An 18,476-nucleotide genomic window follows, 5' to 3' on the forward strand; every position below is an offset into this window, starting at 1 on the left:
ACATGGTATTTGTATTTATATTTGTAATATTTATATATGTATAGTAACTTACAATATACATGTATGGGTATTTATAATGTAATATAAATAGTTTATAGTATATATATATATGATTGTTTATTATATATATGTATATGTGTGTGTATGTATGTATGTGTATGTATATATATATATATATATATATATATATATATATATATATATATATATGCACAAAATGATTCGGTACTCATGTATATATGCATTATTATAGCTTTTTATTATACTGACATGTTAATAACATAATCTATCCAAGCAAAATTGATCTGTTAAGGGGTAGGACTAGATAAGTTTTTTACTTCCTCCTACCCCCTTTCGAGCATGTCTGTTTTTCTTTTGTTTTTTTTTTAATTCTATTTCTTTGTTTTGCTTTTGTTTGTTTGTTATTTATTCATCTATTTTTTTATTGCATGTTCGAAATAAAGACAATCAATCAATCAATTATTAGGCAACTATTAGTATGCAGAATTATTCTGCAACTAAATAAAAAAACAACATCTCACTTGTTTATTTTCATCTGTTAAAGTGAGAATAATAAAACAACTCAATTTACAAATAAAAATGTTACTGGCTAGCCATGCAGTCGAGTACTTCGATGCATGTGATGGAGCATTGTCCTGCATAAAAATCATGGTCTTCTTGAAAGATGCAGACTTTTTCCTGTACCACTGCTTGAAGAAAGTATCTTCTAGAAACTGGCAGTAGGTATGGGAGTTGATTTTGAGGCCATCTTCAACCTGAAAAGGTCCAACTAGCTCATCTTTAAAGATCCTAATAGCTGCCAAAACATATATATATATTCTCGTAAGAAAGACAAAACCTCACTTTTACTTTTGTAAACATTCAGGTTTAGGTCCTTTAACATTTTGGATTGACTGAGAGCACTGTAGTTGTTCAATAATAAAATGAATCCTCAAAAATACAACTTGCCTAGTAATTTTGCACACAGTGTATAATGAGCACATATCACGGCCTGTCGTGAGCCAGCCATGGCTGTTATAGGCTGTTTCTGTTAAAACTGTAACAAAAGTATTTAGTGTTGAAATTGGTTGGAAAATATGAAAACTACTGTATGAACAGCTGTATTTGAAACTCTGTTCACAGGACTGAACCTCTAAAATTAAAAGTTGTCTTCTGGTTCATTACCGAATAGCTTTCTTCGTAATAAACACTTTGCGATCCTGAGGACATCTTTATTTGGCCGACATGACAGCGATGACTGACAGGAAGCAGCTGCATGGACACTAGGAGAGGAGGGGCCATGGAGTGTGGTTAGGTCACGAAAGGTTAGCAGGGTAAAGGAATGCTCATAGGAATGTCCTGAGTGGCGACCATTGGCGGGACAGTGGGAAACACAGTGACCCAGAGGAAGAGGTCACACACACACAGAAATACAAACACACACACAAACACACACACACACACACAGCTTAAGAGTTAATACTGTTGAACAAATACACTGGAGTTTGACAGGTCTGGTTTGGAGGTTTTTAAAATTAACACTTTATTTGTAGATGTCTGAAGAATTCACATTGAAAATCCAGCATGAATGAATGAATTAAATCTTCATTGAAACTGAAAATGTTCTGAGCACATCAAGTACATACACTGATATCTGTTGGTTTGAGATATTTCATAATGATTTACGATGTTTGACTTTATTTATATATGTTGTCTCTGAGCTTCATGTCTGTAACTTAGCGTTATACTGTTGCTGTCTGACTAGGTCTCTCTTAAAAATGTCTCAATTACATTACCTATGGAAGAGCATTAGGACCAGGGTTATGAGAAGAAAAATGAGAGGAGGAAGTTTTCTTTTTCATTATGCACTTACACAAAAAAATTAGTTAAAATGTCCAGAGAAAAAGTAGATATGTTGAGAATAAACTCGACATGTCAATCGGTGCAGGTGAATGAATGGAGAGGAGAGCAACAGTACCAAGATAATGAATTTAGAGGCCGACCTTCACAAGGTTCAGGAAGTCCATCTGGATTAGGCTTGTATCCAACTAATCACCGGAAAAGTGCCCGTCAACCTAGAGAGTTTTGAAAACATTGATCCATTATTCACAACATTTTTTTTTCTTCTCAAAGTGCACTTTGAAAAAGAGAAAAATAACTTCCTCCTCTCATTTTTTTCTCTCACCCCTGGCTGTTATACTCTTCCGTAGATTATTTGTATAAATAAAAGGTGAAAAAAATAATTAAAAAATGTAGACCACAGAAATTGAACTCACACAGCACAATATGTCAAGATTCCCCTGTCTCAATGTATACATACAGTTCACATATTTAAGTCTGTACAACCCACATGAATGTGTCTATGCGTGTGTGTGTGTGTGTGTGTGTGTGTGTGTGTGCGTGTGCGTGTGCGTGTGTGTGGAGGCTGCACTAAGTGTGTATGGGCAGATTCTGCGGAGGCTCTGCGGGCAGATTATTCGGAACTTGGGCTTCGGGTTCAGCCGGAGCTTCTGCCACTGTGACAGAGAGAAGAGAAACATTCACTTTATGAAATACAATAACAATATAAAAGAATAAAAACACATAAATCATACATCTGATATAGTTCACCTTTATCCAATTTCTGTGCGTCTGGTTGGAACTGTAATTCTCCGTTAGGACCCGCGGGAGGCTGCCCGTCTGCTGCCTGTGGCTCCTTCTGTCTCTGGGACATGTCTAACACCGCCTGAAATGGAGAAATTACAATTTGATTTTAAGTCAGTTACTTTATTTGTCCTTGAAGGGCAATTAAAAGGCATGTAGAGTAGCATAAATAAACAGATAGACACAACTCACATCTATTATCAAGGACAATGTAAAAAAAATAAAAATTGCATGCTTATATATTTATAAAGTGCTAAGTCCTCATGGTAGCAGAGCCGGGTACGAATCGGGTCCGGGTTGTTCTCTGCATGTCATTTCCCTCTTTACCCCAATTTATCTCAGTCTCTCCAAAAAACTGTCTAATAAAAGCAAAAATGCCAAAAGATTATCTTAAAAAAAGAAAAACCTTTTAGTTTAGGAAATTACAGTCTCAAAACTGTTGGTAGGAGGTTCAATAATAAGTATAATGTCTACCTGCTGGTACTCTTTCCTCTGAGCCTCTAGTGCCTTCCCTCTCTCTGTCAGCAGCTCCTGCTCCTGACGCAGGTTCTCTGCTCGTCTCTTCAGCTCCTCCTCTTTGTCCAGAAGCTCCGCCTCAAACTTCTGGAGCTCTTCTTCTGTGTACGACGGCTTGGTGTCCAGGGTCTAAAGAAGAAAGCAAGGGGTTCAAATGCAGATTGCAACGCTCCCTTGCTCACCTTTCCCTTTCGGATAATTTACAGAAGCTACAGTGGCCTTCAAGGACAAGAAGCTAGTTACTAAAGATGGCATCATCATCCACCACGGCCTAAAGTCTTTGCACAATATCAAGTGATGAGGTAAATATGCATTAACCTAAGACGACTAAGGGTGTATTCACACTGGGAAAGTCCGCTAGTTCACTTGCTTTGGTCCAGACCAAATTGAGTTCTGATTTTTTTTGTTTGGTGTGGTCCACTTTCATATTGCCCCTTTTGCAAGTGGACCAGCATTACGAAGCAAAACCACACGTGATCTGAGGTCATTCATTCATTGGACAGACATTCTGGGGTGGAGAGAAGCAGGAAGCACGAAGTTAAAACTGCGAAAAATACTATTGATATAATATGGGGTTAAAAATAATAAAAAGGCCTACATCTAACCTATAAATAAAGAGGAAAAACATCAAATTATAGTTGTTTCATATGGTTATAATATGTAGCCCTATGTCAATGCCACGTTATGTGGCTTGTAGCCTACGATATGAAACATAATTTTTACTGTATTTTTGGTGCTGGACGCGCGGCTCGCGAGAAGAATAGGCTCAAGCTGACACTCAGCTGATTAAACTGTGTATCAGCTGGGTCGGCGCAGTTCAGCTCCAAACTGACACGGGGACAGTATTGACGGTCCCGTACATGGGAAGCAAAATAAAAACACACACTTCATACAAAGCGCAGCGTGAACCTGTTGGCACTGTGCGGGAGACGCTCCCCTCTCCTGCATCTGATCGCTGAACTCATTCAGCATTTTTACGCGTCCTCTCGATCAAATGTAATATATTGTTCTGGGCTCCTGGTCAAACCACAATTTATCGTCCTAACAATGGCGACAACAACACTTTCCCATAATGTGAAGCTGACTGCAATTTATTAAAAAAGAAAAGAAAGAAAAGGCACAGTGCGTCCTGCATTTGGGTCGGATCGAGTTCGGACAAATTCACACCACAAACGAACTGCAGCAGAGTGCGTTTGGAAACGTACCGAGACTACCTCTTCAGCTGGGTCTCGGTGCGTTTGTTTGGTCCGCCCCCGAGTGCGATTGCTGTATTCACACCTGTCTGAAAGATGCGCACCGAAGGCAGAAGTGCATCTGAGTTCGTTTCAACCGAACTAAACACGGCATGTGTGAATACACCCTTAGTGTCCAGGGTCTAATTAAGACAGCAAGGGGGAAAAAAATGTCATAACAAGGAATTACACCACTATTAAAATGTAAGGGGTTTGTTAAAGGTAGTGTGTACTATCTGAGGGTTTAGCGGCAACTCGTGGTGAGATTCTAGATTGCAACAACCCCTTTGCAGCAATTTACAGAAGCTACGGTGGCCTTCAAGGGAAAGAAGCTAGTTCTAAAGATGGCATCATTCACCATTGCATCAAGTCTTTCCACAATATCAAGTCATGATAAACCCCCCCCCCCCCCCCACACACACACACACACACACACACACACACACACACACACACACACACACACACACACACACACACACACACACACACACACACACACACACACACACACACACACACACACACACACACACACACACACACACACACACACACACACACACACACACACACACACACACGTTACCTCCCACTCTCTAGGATTATTGAACTCCTTCTTCTCTGTGGATTTGATGAATTCCTCCAGGCTGACCAAACGATCTTTATTCACATCCACCTATAAAACACAGAAACGTTAAGATGCATCAGTTAGAAGCAATACTAAGAAACAATAGTAAAAGGAATTAGGCTGGCTAACAAGACACAAGAATATGCACGCGCATCCACACACAAAAACACAAACACAGGAACACACACCGCCGCACACACAAGAACACAGACACACACACACGCGCAATGAAAGTAAGATCAGAGAGATGAGAGTAAGTAATACGGACTCACGTTCTGCATGAAATGCTCCCTCATCCTGAGCCTCTCCTCCTCCATTTCCATCATATCGTCTTCTTCGTTCTTTGGGTTGTAAACTTTCTCTAGCTTGAGTAATAGAAGGCAAGGCAAGTTTATTTATATAGCACAACTCATACGCAAGGCAATTCAACTTTACAGGGGCATAAAAAAAATTAGACATTAGAAATTGCATTTAAGACAATAAAAATTGTTTAAAATCAGACCAAACCACTGCATTTCCCAAATAGATGAGCTTCCATTTTTGATATTCTGTCATTGCGATTTAAAGAGGTTAAATAAAGAAACCTTGACTTTAGTTAAATCAAAGAAATATTGGAGGGAGCCACGATGAATTGTAGGAGTCTAGGGCTGATCCCTTATTGTCGACTAGAAAGCTCATAAATCAGACTAGATTTCATTTGTTAAAAAAAAAATAGGAAATATGAAAATCAGCAGTGAGAGAGAGAGAGAAAGAGAAAGAGAGTGAGAGAGAGAGAGAGTAAAATAACATTACCATGAAAGTCATGAAACATATGTAATAAGCAGAGCACAGTTAGTCTACTAATAGACCTAAATGACGACTACTGGTCGACTAGGAAAAATCTTAGTCGGGAGTAGCCCTAACCCTAGACCTAAACTTTAACATTATCCCTTTAGGGTTCCTCACCTCTTTAGTGAAGAGAGCTTCCAGTTCCTGCTCATCTAAAACACCGTCTTCATTTGTATCTAAACAGGACAGAGAAGAGATGACCACGGACCAGTAAAATATATACATGATATTCACTATATATAGTGAATATCATGAAGGATTTCAAATACGAGGTCTCACTCACCATGCAGCTTAAAAAAGGTTTTGGGGTTGAACTCCTGAGGATCCAGTCCGTCCGTTTCCTCCCAAACCTCACGCAGCTGAGCAACACTTCCCTGACGACAGGGGGAGCGGAAAAACATGTCAGAGAGCTTTAAACACTTACAACATCGCGTGTGTGCGTGCGTGCGTGCGTGCGTGCTTGAGTGAGTGAGTGAGTGAGTGAGTGAGTGAGTGAGTGAGTGAGTGAGTGAGTGAGTGAGTGAGTGAGTGAGTGAGTGAGTGAGTGAGTGAGTGAGTGAGTGAGTGAGTGTCTGTATGTAATGTATGTATGTATGTACGTACCGGAGCATTGACTTTAGGATGCTGTCTGTGCTTGTCTTTGAGCTCCTGCATCCTCTGCTCCTCCTTCTCTCTCTTCTCCTGGTCCAAACCCTTCAGATACTCTCTCCTCTCATGTTCCTTCAACATCTCGTAACGCTTAAACTCCTCGTGCCTCTCTGCGTCATAGTTCTCAAGGTCCTTGGTTGCCTGGAGACGAAACAACAGTCAGTCCGATAATACATTTTCAAGTTCATAATATATTTTAAAAAATGTGTTCAAGAAGGTTATTTTATGATCATATTTTGTACATATGACATATCTCTTATATTACATTTCATTTTATTTACGGTAGCTGCCGCCGTTATGCAAAGCGACTTCCAGTAAGTGAATTCAACCATGAAGGTAAAAACTCAGAACAACAAGAATCACGTAAATTCTATAGCTTCAAGTACTTACATTGTGTAAATATTGTAGTCTAATGTTCATACTTATTAACTTCTTATTCTTATATTAATAGTAAGATTTGTATTGTTAGACTATACCTTTTTGCATTAAGCACATACTCTTTAAACCTATTTAATTTCTAGATGTTTCTATTCTAAATTGGAGCAACTGTAACAAACCAAATTTTTCCCCGGGGGTAATTTTTTTTTGAAAAAATCCCAGTCACCCTCAAGGGTTCAACTAAAAAATATGGCAAAAATTGAGAACCATTAATAAACTATGTGAAGTATTTACCGGGCCATGAACTACAAACTCTTTTACTGACATTTACTGTTGATCTGCCCAATTTGCTTACATAGACTTAGATGCACGTGGTTGTTGTGTTTGTGTTTTTTGTGATCCGTCAGATGTTGTTGTCAAGTTTTCCACATCTTCCTGTAACAGTATATTGGTACCTAGTGATGATAGCTTATGCAAATGTTGTGTCTAATATATGGAAAATTCTCTCAAAAATAAAGTAAAAAAATAAATATAGGTCCAAATAATCGAATTAAGAGAAGTGGACTTGTTTTGACGTGTTAATGTAGACACCGAGTCTGATGATCCGTGGGAATAATCTGTTCTGTTCCATTCAAATCTGATCAAAACATATAAATCAAGGACAAAATAATTTTCACCCTCAGGGGTTCAGTTATTAATTCATCTGTGTAGGATGTTACCGTGGAGATGAGCAGCTCCAGGTCTTTGGCTTCGAAGGTGTTTTGATTGTGAGGATCCAGATGTTCAAACTGCTTCAACAGCGAGGCGTGGTCCATCTGCAGAGCTTCACAGCAGGGACAACGATTATCAAACACACACACACACACACACACACACACACACAAACACACACACACACACACGGACTATTGACACAAGTGATTTCCATTATGTCCATAGTAACCCCTATTGTATTTTACAAGCAACGGGTTTCGAAATTTAACAAATTAAATTTTTTGGACATTATTTTATGCATTATGCTGCTTCCATCTGCGTTTGGGAAAAGTGTGATCTACACCCATGAACTGCTATTTTAAAATTGACACATGGCACATTTGTTTGTGTTATAAGTGATAATTTAAGGATTTACATTTATTTTGTGCATGTGATATTTCTATTTTCATATCTGTAATTGAGAATATGAAACAGCTTACAGTCAATATTTGAATGTCCAATGTATTCAGGTAGGGTTTTTGTTTTTGGTCATTTGCATAGTGTACATAGTGTAACCTTCTCCAGTGACCTGGAGAAGGTTATTCATGCCTTCATTTTCTCAAGACTGGATTATTGCAATTCACTGTATGTAGGTTTAGACCAGCGCTCGCTGCGTCGCCTGCAGCTTGTACAGAACTCAGCTGCTCGTCTTCTGACAGGCACAAAGAAGCGGGAGCACATAACCCCTGTTCTAGCCTCCCTGCACTGGCTTCCGGTCCGCTTCAGAATACATTTTAAGATCCTGATGTTTGTTTTTAAAGTTTTAAATGGTATGGCCCCCGTGTACTTGGCGGAACTTATACAGGTCCATAGACCAAGCAGAGCTCTGAGGTCTGCAAACAGCTTATCTCTGGATGTGCCAAACAGCAGGCTTAAAACTAAAGGCGATCGTGCATTCTCCGTGGTTGCCCCGAAACTTTGGAACAGCTTACCACACCATATTCGCTCATCTGAGTCTCTGGAAACCTTCAAGTCCACTCTTAAAACTCACCTTTTTTCACAGGCTTTTACGTTTTAATGAATTGTTTTGTGTCATTGCTGTAAATGTTTTTTAATGTGTGCTGTTGTATCTTAATTTATGTATTTTATGTAAAGCACTTTGGTGAATTTAGGTTCTTATAAGGTGCTATATAAATAAAAGTGACCTTGACCTTGTACCAAGTTGTGAAGGTGCATCCATTTCAAACTGTCAGTCTGACCCCAAAGTTTCTGTTATCTATGAATGCTTATATTGCTGAGATCACCGTTATTGGCAATCAATTTAAAATAAATATTTTGTTAGACTTTCACAAATAGTTATGGTAACTAAAATGATGGGTATTTTTCAAGATATTAAGTTGTAAGTAGTTAACAACATTTAGGTTTAATTTAGTACATAATTACACTACTTATGAAAAGAGAATACTAAACATAGCGTACTTTTCTCTCTCTCTCTCTCTCTAAAGGAAGATAAGTCCACTCACTCTGTACGTTGGTGCTGTCTAGTTTGGCCTTGAGCAACATCCTGAGGCGAGATACTTCCTGGCGCTTCAGCTCATCCAGACGAGTCCGGACATGATGACTGACCAGGTCCAGCTCTTTACTGAGGCGCCCATTCTGACAGAGCACAACATATCACAGAGTGAGAGTAGCACATTGGATACAGGTTTCCCACACATTTTCAAAACTTTAAAAAAAAAAAAAAATTCAATTCTCATAGCCTTATTTAGGCCGGTTTAACAATCATACAGCTCAATAATGAAACTTTGCCTGCCTTTCTCTGAAGCCATGTGTTATATTTGTAACTTAAAAGCCATAAATCATTAAACACGCACTTCTCAGGCATTCTTGTAAATAGTTACTCAAGGAACTTTTTCGCATTCAGTTCATTCCAAACCATTTGCAAGTCTGGACAAAGTTTCTTGAAATTTCTTTGAACTTTTCTCAATTTCTTAACTTTTACAAGAATTTCATGACCTTGGGAACCCTGTTAATATCTTGTAAAAGCTTAACAAGGAAGCTTTGTGTGTGAGAATCAAGACAAACAGCCACCGACCTTGATGTCCTCTGTGTTGGCTGTCTGCAGTTTCTCTCTGAAGTGAGGGTCGGTCTCCAAAACCTCGATCACCTCTCGGAGATACCTGTCGTAGTACAGGCCAGTGTCCTGCAATAGGAGCGGGTTATAATTTGGCCTGGGCCGGTATGATATTCTGACAATATGATAACCTTAAGCAACGTCATTTTTGTGACCTTAGGACAGTAAGACGAAAAATAATAGCATTTTTGAAACCTTGACTTTTTCAAACTGCGGTATTCCTTTAAACCGGTTAGCAAATGCCAAGTTTTAATAATGAATAGGTTAACAAACTGAACCTTATCTCAGTCTAATGATATAAAAACACATCTAGTGGTAGATTCTTAAGCTGATTACCCCATTCTCCTCCGGTACCTCCTCTTTAGCCTCCTGGGGGGCGGCTACATTACGATCTACTGGCACCGACCAAGCCCCGCCACAGAGCGATACAAGCAGCAGACAGCCAGCTTTCAGGTTCATCCTCCTTCCAAATAAAATAACAAGGATTATTTTAATAACTGCACAAAACATTTAACTGAAAAACTGCAGGAAATAATAAGAGGGCAGGAGTGTGTGAGGAATTATGAGCTAATATGAACGTAGAGAGTCAGTACTCCTACATAATATCTAATAATAACAATAATAATAACAGTATCTGGTGCATATTGTATACCAGGCAGGTATGCCAAACTACATAAAAAAATAATTTAGATTTGTCTTTTATTGTCATTGGCCCTTATATGGAATTTGGGCACCTTTTTCACTCTTGAATTTAAGTTGACACGCAAACTCTAAAACAACACCTGTAGCGGCCATTTGTAAAAACTAAAACTAAAATCAAATTGTTTGACGCAGGGCAAAAAGTTGATGTCTGAGCAGGGCTTCTGCATTTCTTATGATTTATATTCATATAACAAGCAAGTAAATAAAATAGCTAGATATGTCCGTCTCATAAACTATAGTGTATAGTCCCAAAAGCAAAACAAAACAAACTGGTTGTGCAACCCTAAATATACTAAACTAACAATAATAATAATGAGCTAAAAAAAAGTTAAAGGAATATGATCACAATGTAATATACATTAAACATCTCACATAATCAATCAAGCAATGATCATCCTTCTCAAACTACTACAACTGTGGCTTTTAGTTCCTGATTCTGCTACATATTAAATCTGTCAGCAGGATTTGAATTATGTAATTGCAGCCATATGCCCAGTGACAGTTTCATTTAAAGGCGCAGACAGTGCTTCTTATTACATATTTGTATGTGGCACTCACCATTACATCATGACTCAAGTCCAAATCAAACCTGGGAAAACCTGATAACCCTGAACATTAGCCTACCCCTACTCGGATAATCTTAGTCACTGAAAGCGGTAACTGTGAGCCGTTCATATTAGGATTATGATGAGTATTGGTCGATGACTGGGAGGTGTATTTTACGCCGAATTTACAAGGATACTTTACAGATTCATAAAAGGTTTACGTATTATATATTTTTTAGATTTTTGTGTATCTGCCAACAAGAGAAAACTAAAATATCTATTTTCCTAAGTGGAATTTGGGGAAGTTGTCAATTGTGAGCCGGAAAAAACGTGTTTAGCATCGGATTAAACAGTATAAATCAGATCAGGACGCCATACGTGTTACTTAATGTGATGTATAACACGGTTTAAATATAATATTAGCTTTATTTGGTATCATTCGTGTCTGTAGCTGCTTTAGCTATGTAGCGTACGAAGGCATCACGGATGCAAAACCGGAGATGACTCGTAAAATACACAACTCTTCCTATTCTTTTCTTCCAGATATTTAAATCACAAGTAACATGAATCAAACACAAAATATAATTCAAGCAGGTTGTCTCTTACCGCACGTATGTTTAAAATATCTGATCCAATGCTCAAAACACGATGATCTGTATTTTTCGCGTCGGATGAAATCTACGTCACGAAAATGCAGCGCTAGTGCTGGATGCTGCCTTCGTGAACCGTCTGAAATGAGGAAATTATGTTGTACGTCATGAATAATACAATCTAAACTACGAATACATAGTCACGACGATAACATTGGCTCATTCTTAATCAGTTGAAATAAAACACCAACACAATTTCTAATGTTATATTCGTAATAATGTCCCACAAACGGTAGGTGAATTGTAACAAGAGATTGGAGATCAGCATTACAAGTTTATACCGAGTACGTGAAGATAGCATTGTCCCATTGGTAAATAACATAGATAGAAATAGGCTAACCGAAGACTGTAAAATAATAATAATAATAATAATATATATAAATATTAAATAGCCTAGATAAATAATAAAGTAAATAACAAAAGGAGACAATGCACAAACAAACGTTTTAAACGTTTAATTGGTTTGAAAAATAGATTTGTTGTAGTATATTTAATCGACAAAAACAAAGTCATGGCAAATTTAAATAAATTAACATCAAAAGAGTCAACAATTGCACGTGATGAATAAATTAAAGGAATAAATAGTATGCATCAAAATGACTAGCCTACAGTATAAAACAAATCAATAGAAATAGCTAATAATATATGGCACTTGAAAAACACTTAATTGCAAAAAGAACGTCATAAATAAATTAAAAAATATAAATTAACAGTCACTCAATACATTAAATTCAAAATATAAGAAAACATGTCAGAACATTTTGAGGTCATGATCAGTTTACATCAGTTTGACTGATGAACTTTGAGGGGATTTTTGATTGATTCACACTTTCAATGCAACAGTTGTTTCAGTGTTTAGAAATCAATCTCTCTCATGTCAGTGGGCGTCCCTGGCCGCTCGCTCTCCTCCAACTCCTCCTCTTTCTCCATGGGAACTTGCTGAAGCCCACTCCTCAGACGTTGTCGGAGGGTGTACTCAATCATCTCACTGTAGCACTGCAGCACCGCCTGAAAAGCATAGAAGAAATTAGTGATTTTTGTAATAGGTGCAAGTCGCTTAACTGGATTTGGCATGACATGTCACATTTTTAAAGACCAACCTTTTTAGTGTGGCTTTCAATTGAATTATATTCTATTTATCTAAGTTAGTTTATAGTCCCATACTATTTGGGATTTCCTTAAGCATGTGATTGGATATCAAGCTTTAATTATTAATTTATTTTACTTTTTCATTATTTTTTTTATTGTTTAGGCTTCTAATTGAATCTCTTTTTTAACTATTTATTTAGGCTATATATTATCTGTTGTCTGTTTTCTCTCAAAACAAAAACCCTGACACCAAATCTTATTGAATGCAGTAGCCTACATGTTTTCTTGCAGATTGAGACTTTGCAAGTGTAGCCTACTTATCTTATTTGATCATGTTGTAGTTTATTGCAACCTTGGGTCGGAGAGAAACGTATTTTTAGATTATCTGTAGGCCTATGTCTGGCACAATAGTCCTATTGCAGAAATTGACAAATAAGTTTAATTGACTTGACTGCTTCTCACCGGTTCTGTCATGCATAGCTCTGCCAATGCTTCGCTCATTAGCAGCAGCTGGTTCGGGCCATTGTTGCCCAGACCGCGCAGTGCACAGTTCAGTGACGCTGCAGCGACTAGTGACGGTGGTGCGCCCAGGAAGCGGGAGTCACACGCGCACATGGCGGCCAGTGTGTCACTATGGCGACGAAGCGTGGAGATGAGCTCGCCCTCAGAATCTCCTCTGTCCGAAACTGAGGCCACGAAGTGAGGGAGAAAGTCCTGAGGAGTTACTGCTGCTGTGTCCCATCGCAAGGTGGCCAATATTACACGCTCCATATCCTGATAGAGTGGATAGGGAGAATAGGGAGCATTTAGGAGTCAGAAACAATCATATTATTAAGGCAGTGAAGCACATTGAAATTAGTCTTTTTGTATATCCCCTCTCAAGTTTTCCACTTCTCAGGGGGTTATAGAGTGCAGGGTCAGCCATAGTTACTTAGGCCATCCTACCACCCTTTTTTCTTTTTCTTTTTAATTATGTTTTAGTTATGGTGAAAATCAGAAAAGACATCATATCAAATGCCTATATTGTGATAGATTGTCTCTTGGTCCTAAAATTTGCATTTGACACAGTCCTCTGAGCTTATTTCACTGAAAGAGGACACCAAGGCATCTCAAGATACATTGAAGAGCTGTCATCACAATACCGTGATAGGCTACCGTGAACTGTTGCATTTTTGATTAGGTTATCATACCGTCAGAAAATCATACCGGCCCATGCCTAGTCCATACTATAATTACACCCCCGTCACTAGCTCTCACTCCCCTTCAGGCTTTACGGCTCCTTACCCGCAGGCTTGATGGCAGAAAACTGTATTCGGCCGCAGCACAGAGAGAATCGGCGGTGACGTTTTCACATTCAGTGAGTTTGGAGGCGATTAGAATACAGCCGGCCGCGAGGCAGTAGGGAGAGACAGGGACGGAAAGGGACGCGGAAAGGAACCGGTCCATTAGTGAGACAGACGATGGGAACACAGCTTCGTCACAACCAAAGTCACAGCACACCTGGATAGAGAACGAAAAAAAATACATTTAACTGCTTATTGTTGAGTCAATTTATCATATTATGATATATTGAACATATTGCGTTAAAATTGTTTGTTCATATAAGTGTGGAAGACGTTTTGTTTGGAATCATCTGTTGTAGGCTATGAGTTAAGCAAAGGAATTGAGAAAAAACCCATGTGAGAAAGAAGGCTGGGAATTGGCAAGCACGTTATGAAATTTTTAAATTATTTAGGTGCAGGCCACAGATAAGGTTGTCTTTTTTTTTGCCTCTGCCTGAACTTTATTCGATCTTTGTCATGCTGTACATTTAAAATTGCGCAAATAATGAAAAACCTATAAAAAAAACATTCACAGTACAATATGCTTCATAATACATGGTTCATGATATGATACATCACGATACATTGTGATACGATGCATATTGCTATTTATTGCGATACTCCATGTTGTTCACTGAAAATGTAATGAGCTAAAGAATAAGTTGCCGTGAACGTTCTGGGTTGTCTTACAGCACATCAAATTATATTGATCATTTAGCAGACAAATTGGGTCAACGGTATTTTATTAAAAATTTTAATTCAAATTCAAAACCAGGTATTAGAAGCAACTAGTCGTACTATATAATCAATTGCAGTGTAACTTGTAAATCACAAGCTACACTGCAAGCTACCTTTTTTTTCTTCAAAATATCGATTATTTTTTGGAGCTGACGATACGTTACAGATATCACGAAAATATATATTGCGATATATTGCTGTATCGATTTTTCAGCACTGCCCTATAGTGGGACACCAGTATCACAGCGGCTTATCGTCCAGCACATTGAGAAAAACATGACATGATAGAGTTACCTCCAATGCCCACTTGGCGAGCTCCTCCCTGCGCTCTGGGTCCCTCTGTATCAATGCTATGTAGAGCATTGAGGGCATGTACCTCTCCTCCACATGTAGCAGCCTCTCGATCACACGATGCCCCGACACGGTGGGGTCCCAGGCCGCTCTCAGCTGCTGGGACGAGCCCCCCAAGTTTATGTGGTTCTGATGGGCTTGTGTTACCTCAGTCTGGGTCTGGCTCTCCTCTGCCTCTACCTCCTCACACCACAGCGACATGTCTCTGTCCATTTAAACAGTATGAACTTGTTAAGGTCCAAATGAGGAATGAATGTTGTTGCTATAGACGCTCTACAGGTAACCAGGAAGTTATGTGAAAATCCCTGCTGATCCGAGTCTATTTCTTTCCCTTGTTGAAATAGTTTGACTCCCCTGCGTGTGGTGCTCCGCTGAATATCTGTGAGACTGGGGCCCTCTTGAGAGTTTTATACCCAGAGAGGGAGTGGCATAGTGGGGTAGGGAAAGAGCGTAGAAGGGGGCGTGGAGCCTCGCGAGTGACATAAAATAATAAGAAGACAACAATATGTTCAGTGCAACAATTGCTTCAACAGGTGGACAAGGGGGGGTAAGGGGTAGTGGTGGGGGGGGGGCAGACAAGTGAGGGAGTGGCCCGTTGGGACACAGCAACAGCTTGTCTCCGACAGTGAAAGAGACAAGGGATGAAGAAGAAAAGGCTACGAGGCAGCGAGGTCATCTCCACACTCTGACAATGGGAATGGATGACAAAGGGATGAGGGTGTTTGTTTACAACCAGCGCAGCAGCAGAGATGTCAAACTCTGGATGGATGTTTAAATCTGGAGAAATTGAGAAATGTCCTCCTAAGTATAGCTGACTTTTAGAATTATACAGGAATAACTTGGTTAGATTTTTTTTCAAATACTTGTTATTACTTTTGTACTAAAAACCTCTCGGGTCACAAGATACATTTTTGTGATGAATTATATTTATAAAATATAGAAGAATATACATATTTCCTCACAAATTACAAATGGTTTCCATAATCTTGACTTTTTTCTTGTGAAATACTTGATAGACTCACCTCCTTCAGTCGAGTCATTAGAATTAAACAATATTTTAAGGAAGATAAAGCTGAAGCAACTACTTACTGAATAACAGTCAATATTCTTTTAAAGAAAATGTAGGCCTTCTTGCTAAAAAGTAATTCTTCAAGCAAAATAAACTAAATGTTCTAGTTCCAAATTAAATTTTTTTATCTAATACGATAAAAAAAATGCACTCTGCAACAAGTAAGATAAGGTGACTGTCTTTGGGTAAAACAAACAATTTTGAAGACGTCCCACTTGGGCTCTTGGAAATTATGTTTTTGCATTTTTCTGACTTACAAGCTAAAAACCAAAAAATAACAAAACTTTCCAAACTTGCAGCACAAAACCTCAAAACTCAAGGTCAATCAACTTAATCAATAATGAAAAGTATAATCTGTTTAGTTGAAGCCTATGTGCAAACTAATGTTTTTTTTGCAAGGGATTTCAGGTCTGAAAGTTTGGGAAAGTCACAGGAAATTTTATTCCTGACAAGATGGAAATTTAGTTGGAAACCATGGAAACCATCACTATGTATAAAACAAACAGACACCTCTCATGAGTATTTATATATTTCTAGGTAATAATGGATAAGGAAATATAAAGATATAATTAACAATACTATTATTAAAGACTTTATTGATTCTGGTTATTGATTCCCAAAACAAAGTGACAAAGTGGTTTATGTTTAAATTTCAGGACTGCAATATGGTGAAAAATAATAATAATAATAATAGAAAAATCAATTATCCATCAAAATACCATCATAATAAAACAGAACAAGACAAGTCATTAATAAAAAGCACAGTTTTGAGAAATGATTTAGGTGATATCACTGATTCAGTTATGGGAAAACATTTTTTTTTAAATATTATTCCTCTGTAAATGTGTTCATCAAAGTTTTTGCTCTTGATCCCTTGATTCCGAGGTGTGTGTGTGTGTGTGTGTGTGTGTGTGTGTGTGTGTGTGTGTGTGTGTGTGTGTGTGTGTGTGTGTGTGTGTGTGTGTGTGTGTGTGTGTGTGTGTGTGCGTGTGTGTGTGAGGAGGCACACACCCTTCGCCTTTGGGCAATCTGCTTCTCCAGTTTAAACGGCAGCGAAAAGGAGGGCTGGGCGAGGTATGTGTGTGTGCAACAGACAGTGGAGCCCGGGCCAGGTCAATGAGCCGTATTGTCTCCCTTTACAAATCAGTGTCAGACAAAACCAGCCCCCTGGCCTTCTGCCTGCTGCTGCTGCCTGCCTCGTCTCTCTCTCACACACACACACACACATACACACACACACATACACACACACTTCACACTAGACACACTCTTGACACACTCCCTCCCCGGGGAACGCTGCCTCTGACAGTCACAATGGGGTCGCACTCACCCAGTGGAGAATACAGATTGTATTTGACAGTCATTACAGGTGGCTCTTTTTCACACATTAGCAGCTACAATGGGGGCTCATGTTTCTAATAGGAGTTAAATGGACGGCCACACAGACACACACCAGCACTTAATTTAAGCCAAGCATCAATAATTCATAGGCCAGAGCTTATACGACCATATACACTTACTCTACGTTATTGTGACTAAAATAATTATATTTGATCGGACACCATTCTTTCAAGTTTGTTTTTCAGGACGTGATATTTGAGCAGAACATGGTTAGGAGTCTCTATTTTTACTTTTTGATGGATAGATATTTATGAATTTAATTTATTTATTTTGCTTTAAAGCAAGACACGGCAGGCAAAAATTGATTTTTTTCAAGCATTTGTCAATTTTGAAATTTTGGCATTTTTTTTATATAAATCTACTTAGTTACATTCCATTAAGGCACTTAACATTTCTTGTGTCTCGTTTTAATTGTGGTCTTAAAAACAAGTCCCAACAAGAACACAGGAGTGTTTAGTGATGTTGTAAAGTTTATCTTTTGAACTTCTCCCATTGACTAGTGTTTGAGCTAAGCTAACCCAGATGAGCAACCTTTGCCCATTTCTATATTAAAAATGCAGTCACAGTTACAGGAACGGTATCTGTCACCTTTTCTTGAGCCGGAGAGTGAGGCAAAAAGCTAAACATTAAAAATGTTGAACTATTCCTTTAAACTGATGAACTGTTGCAGGCCAAATTCCCCATGCGGTACAGTACAGAATGAACCAAACTATTCCAGTAATTTTTTAGACTATTGTGAACATCTGCACATGTAAAAGTCAAATCAGAGCATGGAGACACGAGTTCTTTATGTCACCAGGTGGCACTTGTTGAGTCTTTTTGTTTCAGATACACTGAACCTAACCAGGAATTCCAGCTATGCATCAGAAGAAGTTTGCCCATTTGTCTGCGTCCATACCTACTGCT

The 18,476-nt window shown here is 38.6% G+C and overlaps 2 protein-coding genes across 2 annotated transcripts; both read right to left on the bottom strand.

Moving 5' to 3' along the window:
* Positions 1-1,513: 1,513 nt before the first annotated feature.
* Positions 1,514-11,663, bottom strand: nucb1 (nucleobindin 1). The gene is made up of 13 exons (XM_080044430.1): positions 11,557-11,663; positions 10,040-10,166; positions 9,665-9,772; positions 9,093-9,225; positions 7,596-7,699; positions 6,454-6,639; positions 6,134-6,224; positions 5,968-6,026; positions 5,295-5,387; positions 4,981-5,070; positions 3,118-3,288; positions 2,611-2,725; positions 1,514-2,516 (listed from the first exon to the last, which is right to left on the bottom strand). The coding sequence occupies exons 2-13, from the start codon at positions 10,160-10,162 to the stop codon at positions 2,431-2,433; spliced, it is 1,359 nt and encodes a 452-aa protein (XP_079900556.1). The 5' UTR covers positions 10,163-10,166; positions 11,557-11,663; the 3' UTR covers positions 1,514-2,430.
* Positions 11,664-12,455: 792 nt separating this feature from the next.
* On the bottom strand, positions 12,456-15,301 carry ccndx (cyclin Dx; the record flags this gene model as incomplete). The annotated part of the gene is made up of 4 exons (XM_080044041.1): positions 12,456-12,608; positions 13,152-13,463; positions 13,974-14,189; positions 15,044-15,301. The coding sequence occupies 4 exons, from the start codon at positions 15,299-15,301 to the stop codon at positions 12,456-12,458; spliced, it is 939 nt and encodes a 312-aa protein (XP_079900167.1).
* Between the last annotated feature and the right edge of the window lie 3,175 nt (positions 15,302-18,476).

The sequence above is a fragment of the Ammodytes marinus genome (assembly GCF_949987685.1).
Source record: "Ammodytes marinus genome assembly, chromosome: 16".
NCBI lineage: Eukaryota > Metazoa > Chordata > Actinopteri > Uranoscopiformes > Ammodytidae > Ammodytes > Ammodytes marinus.

Bases quoted from the DNA above. Each gene is read 5' to 3' on its own strand.
- nucb1 (XM_080044430.1), bottom strand. From the start codon at position 10,162: ATGAACCTGAAAGCTGGCTGTCTGCTGCTTGTATCGCTCTGTGGCGGG. The intron at 6,225-6,453 runs GTACGTACATAC...CCCTGTCGTCAG, and splicing joins ATCCTAAAGTCAATGCTCCG to GGAAGTGTTGCTCAGCTGCG. The intron at 3,289-4,980 runs GTAACGTGTGTG...TTTCTTCTTTAG, and splicing joins ATAATCCTAGAGAGTGGGAG to ACCCTGGACACCAAGCCGTC.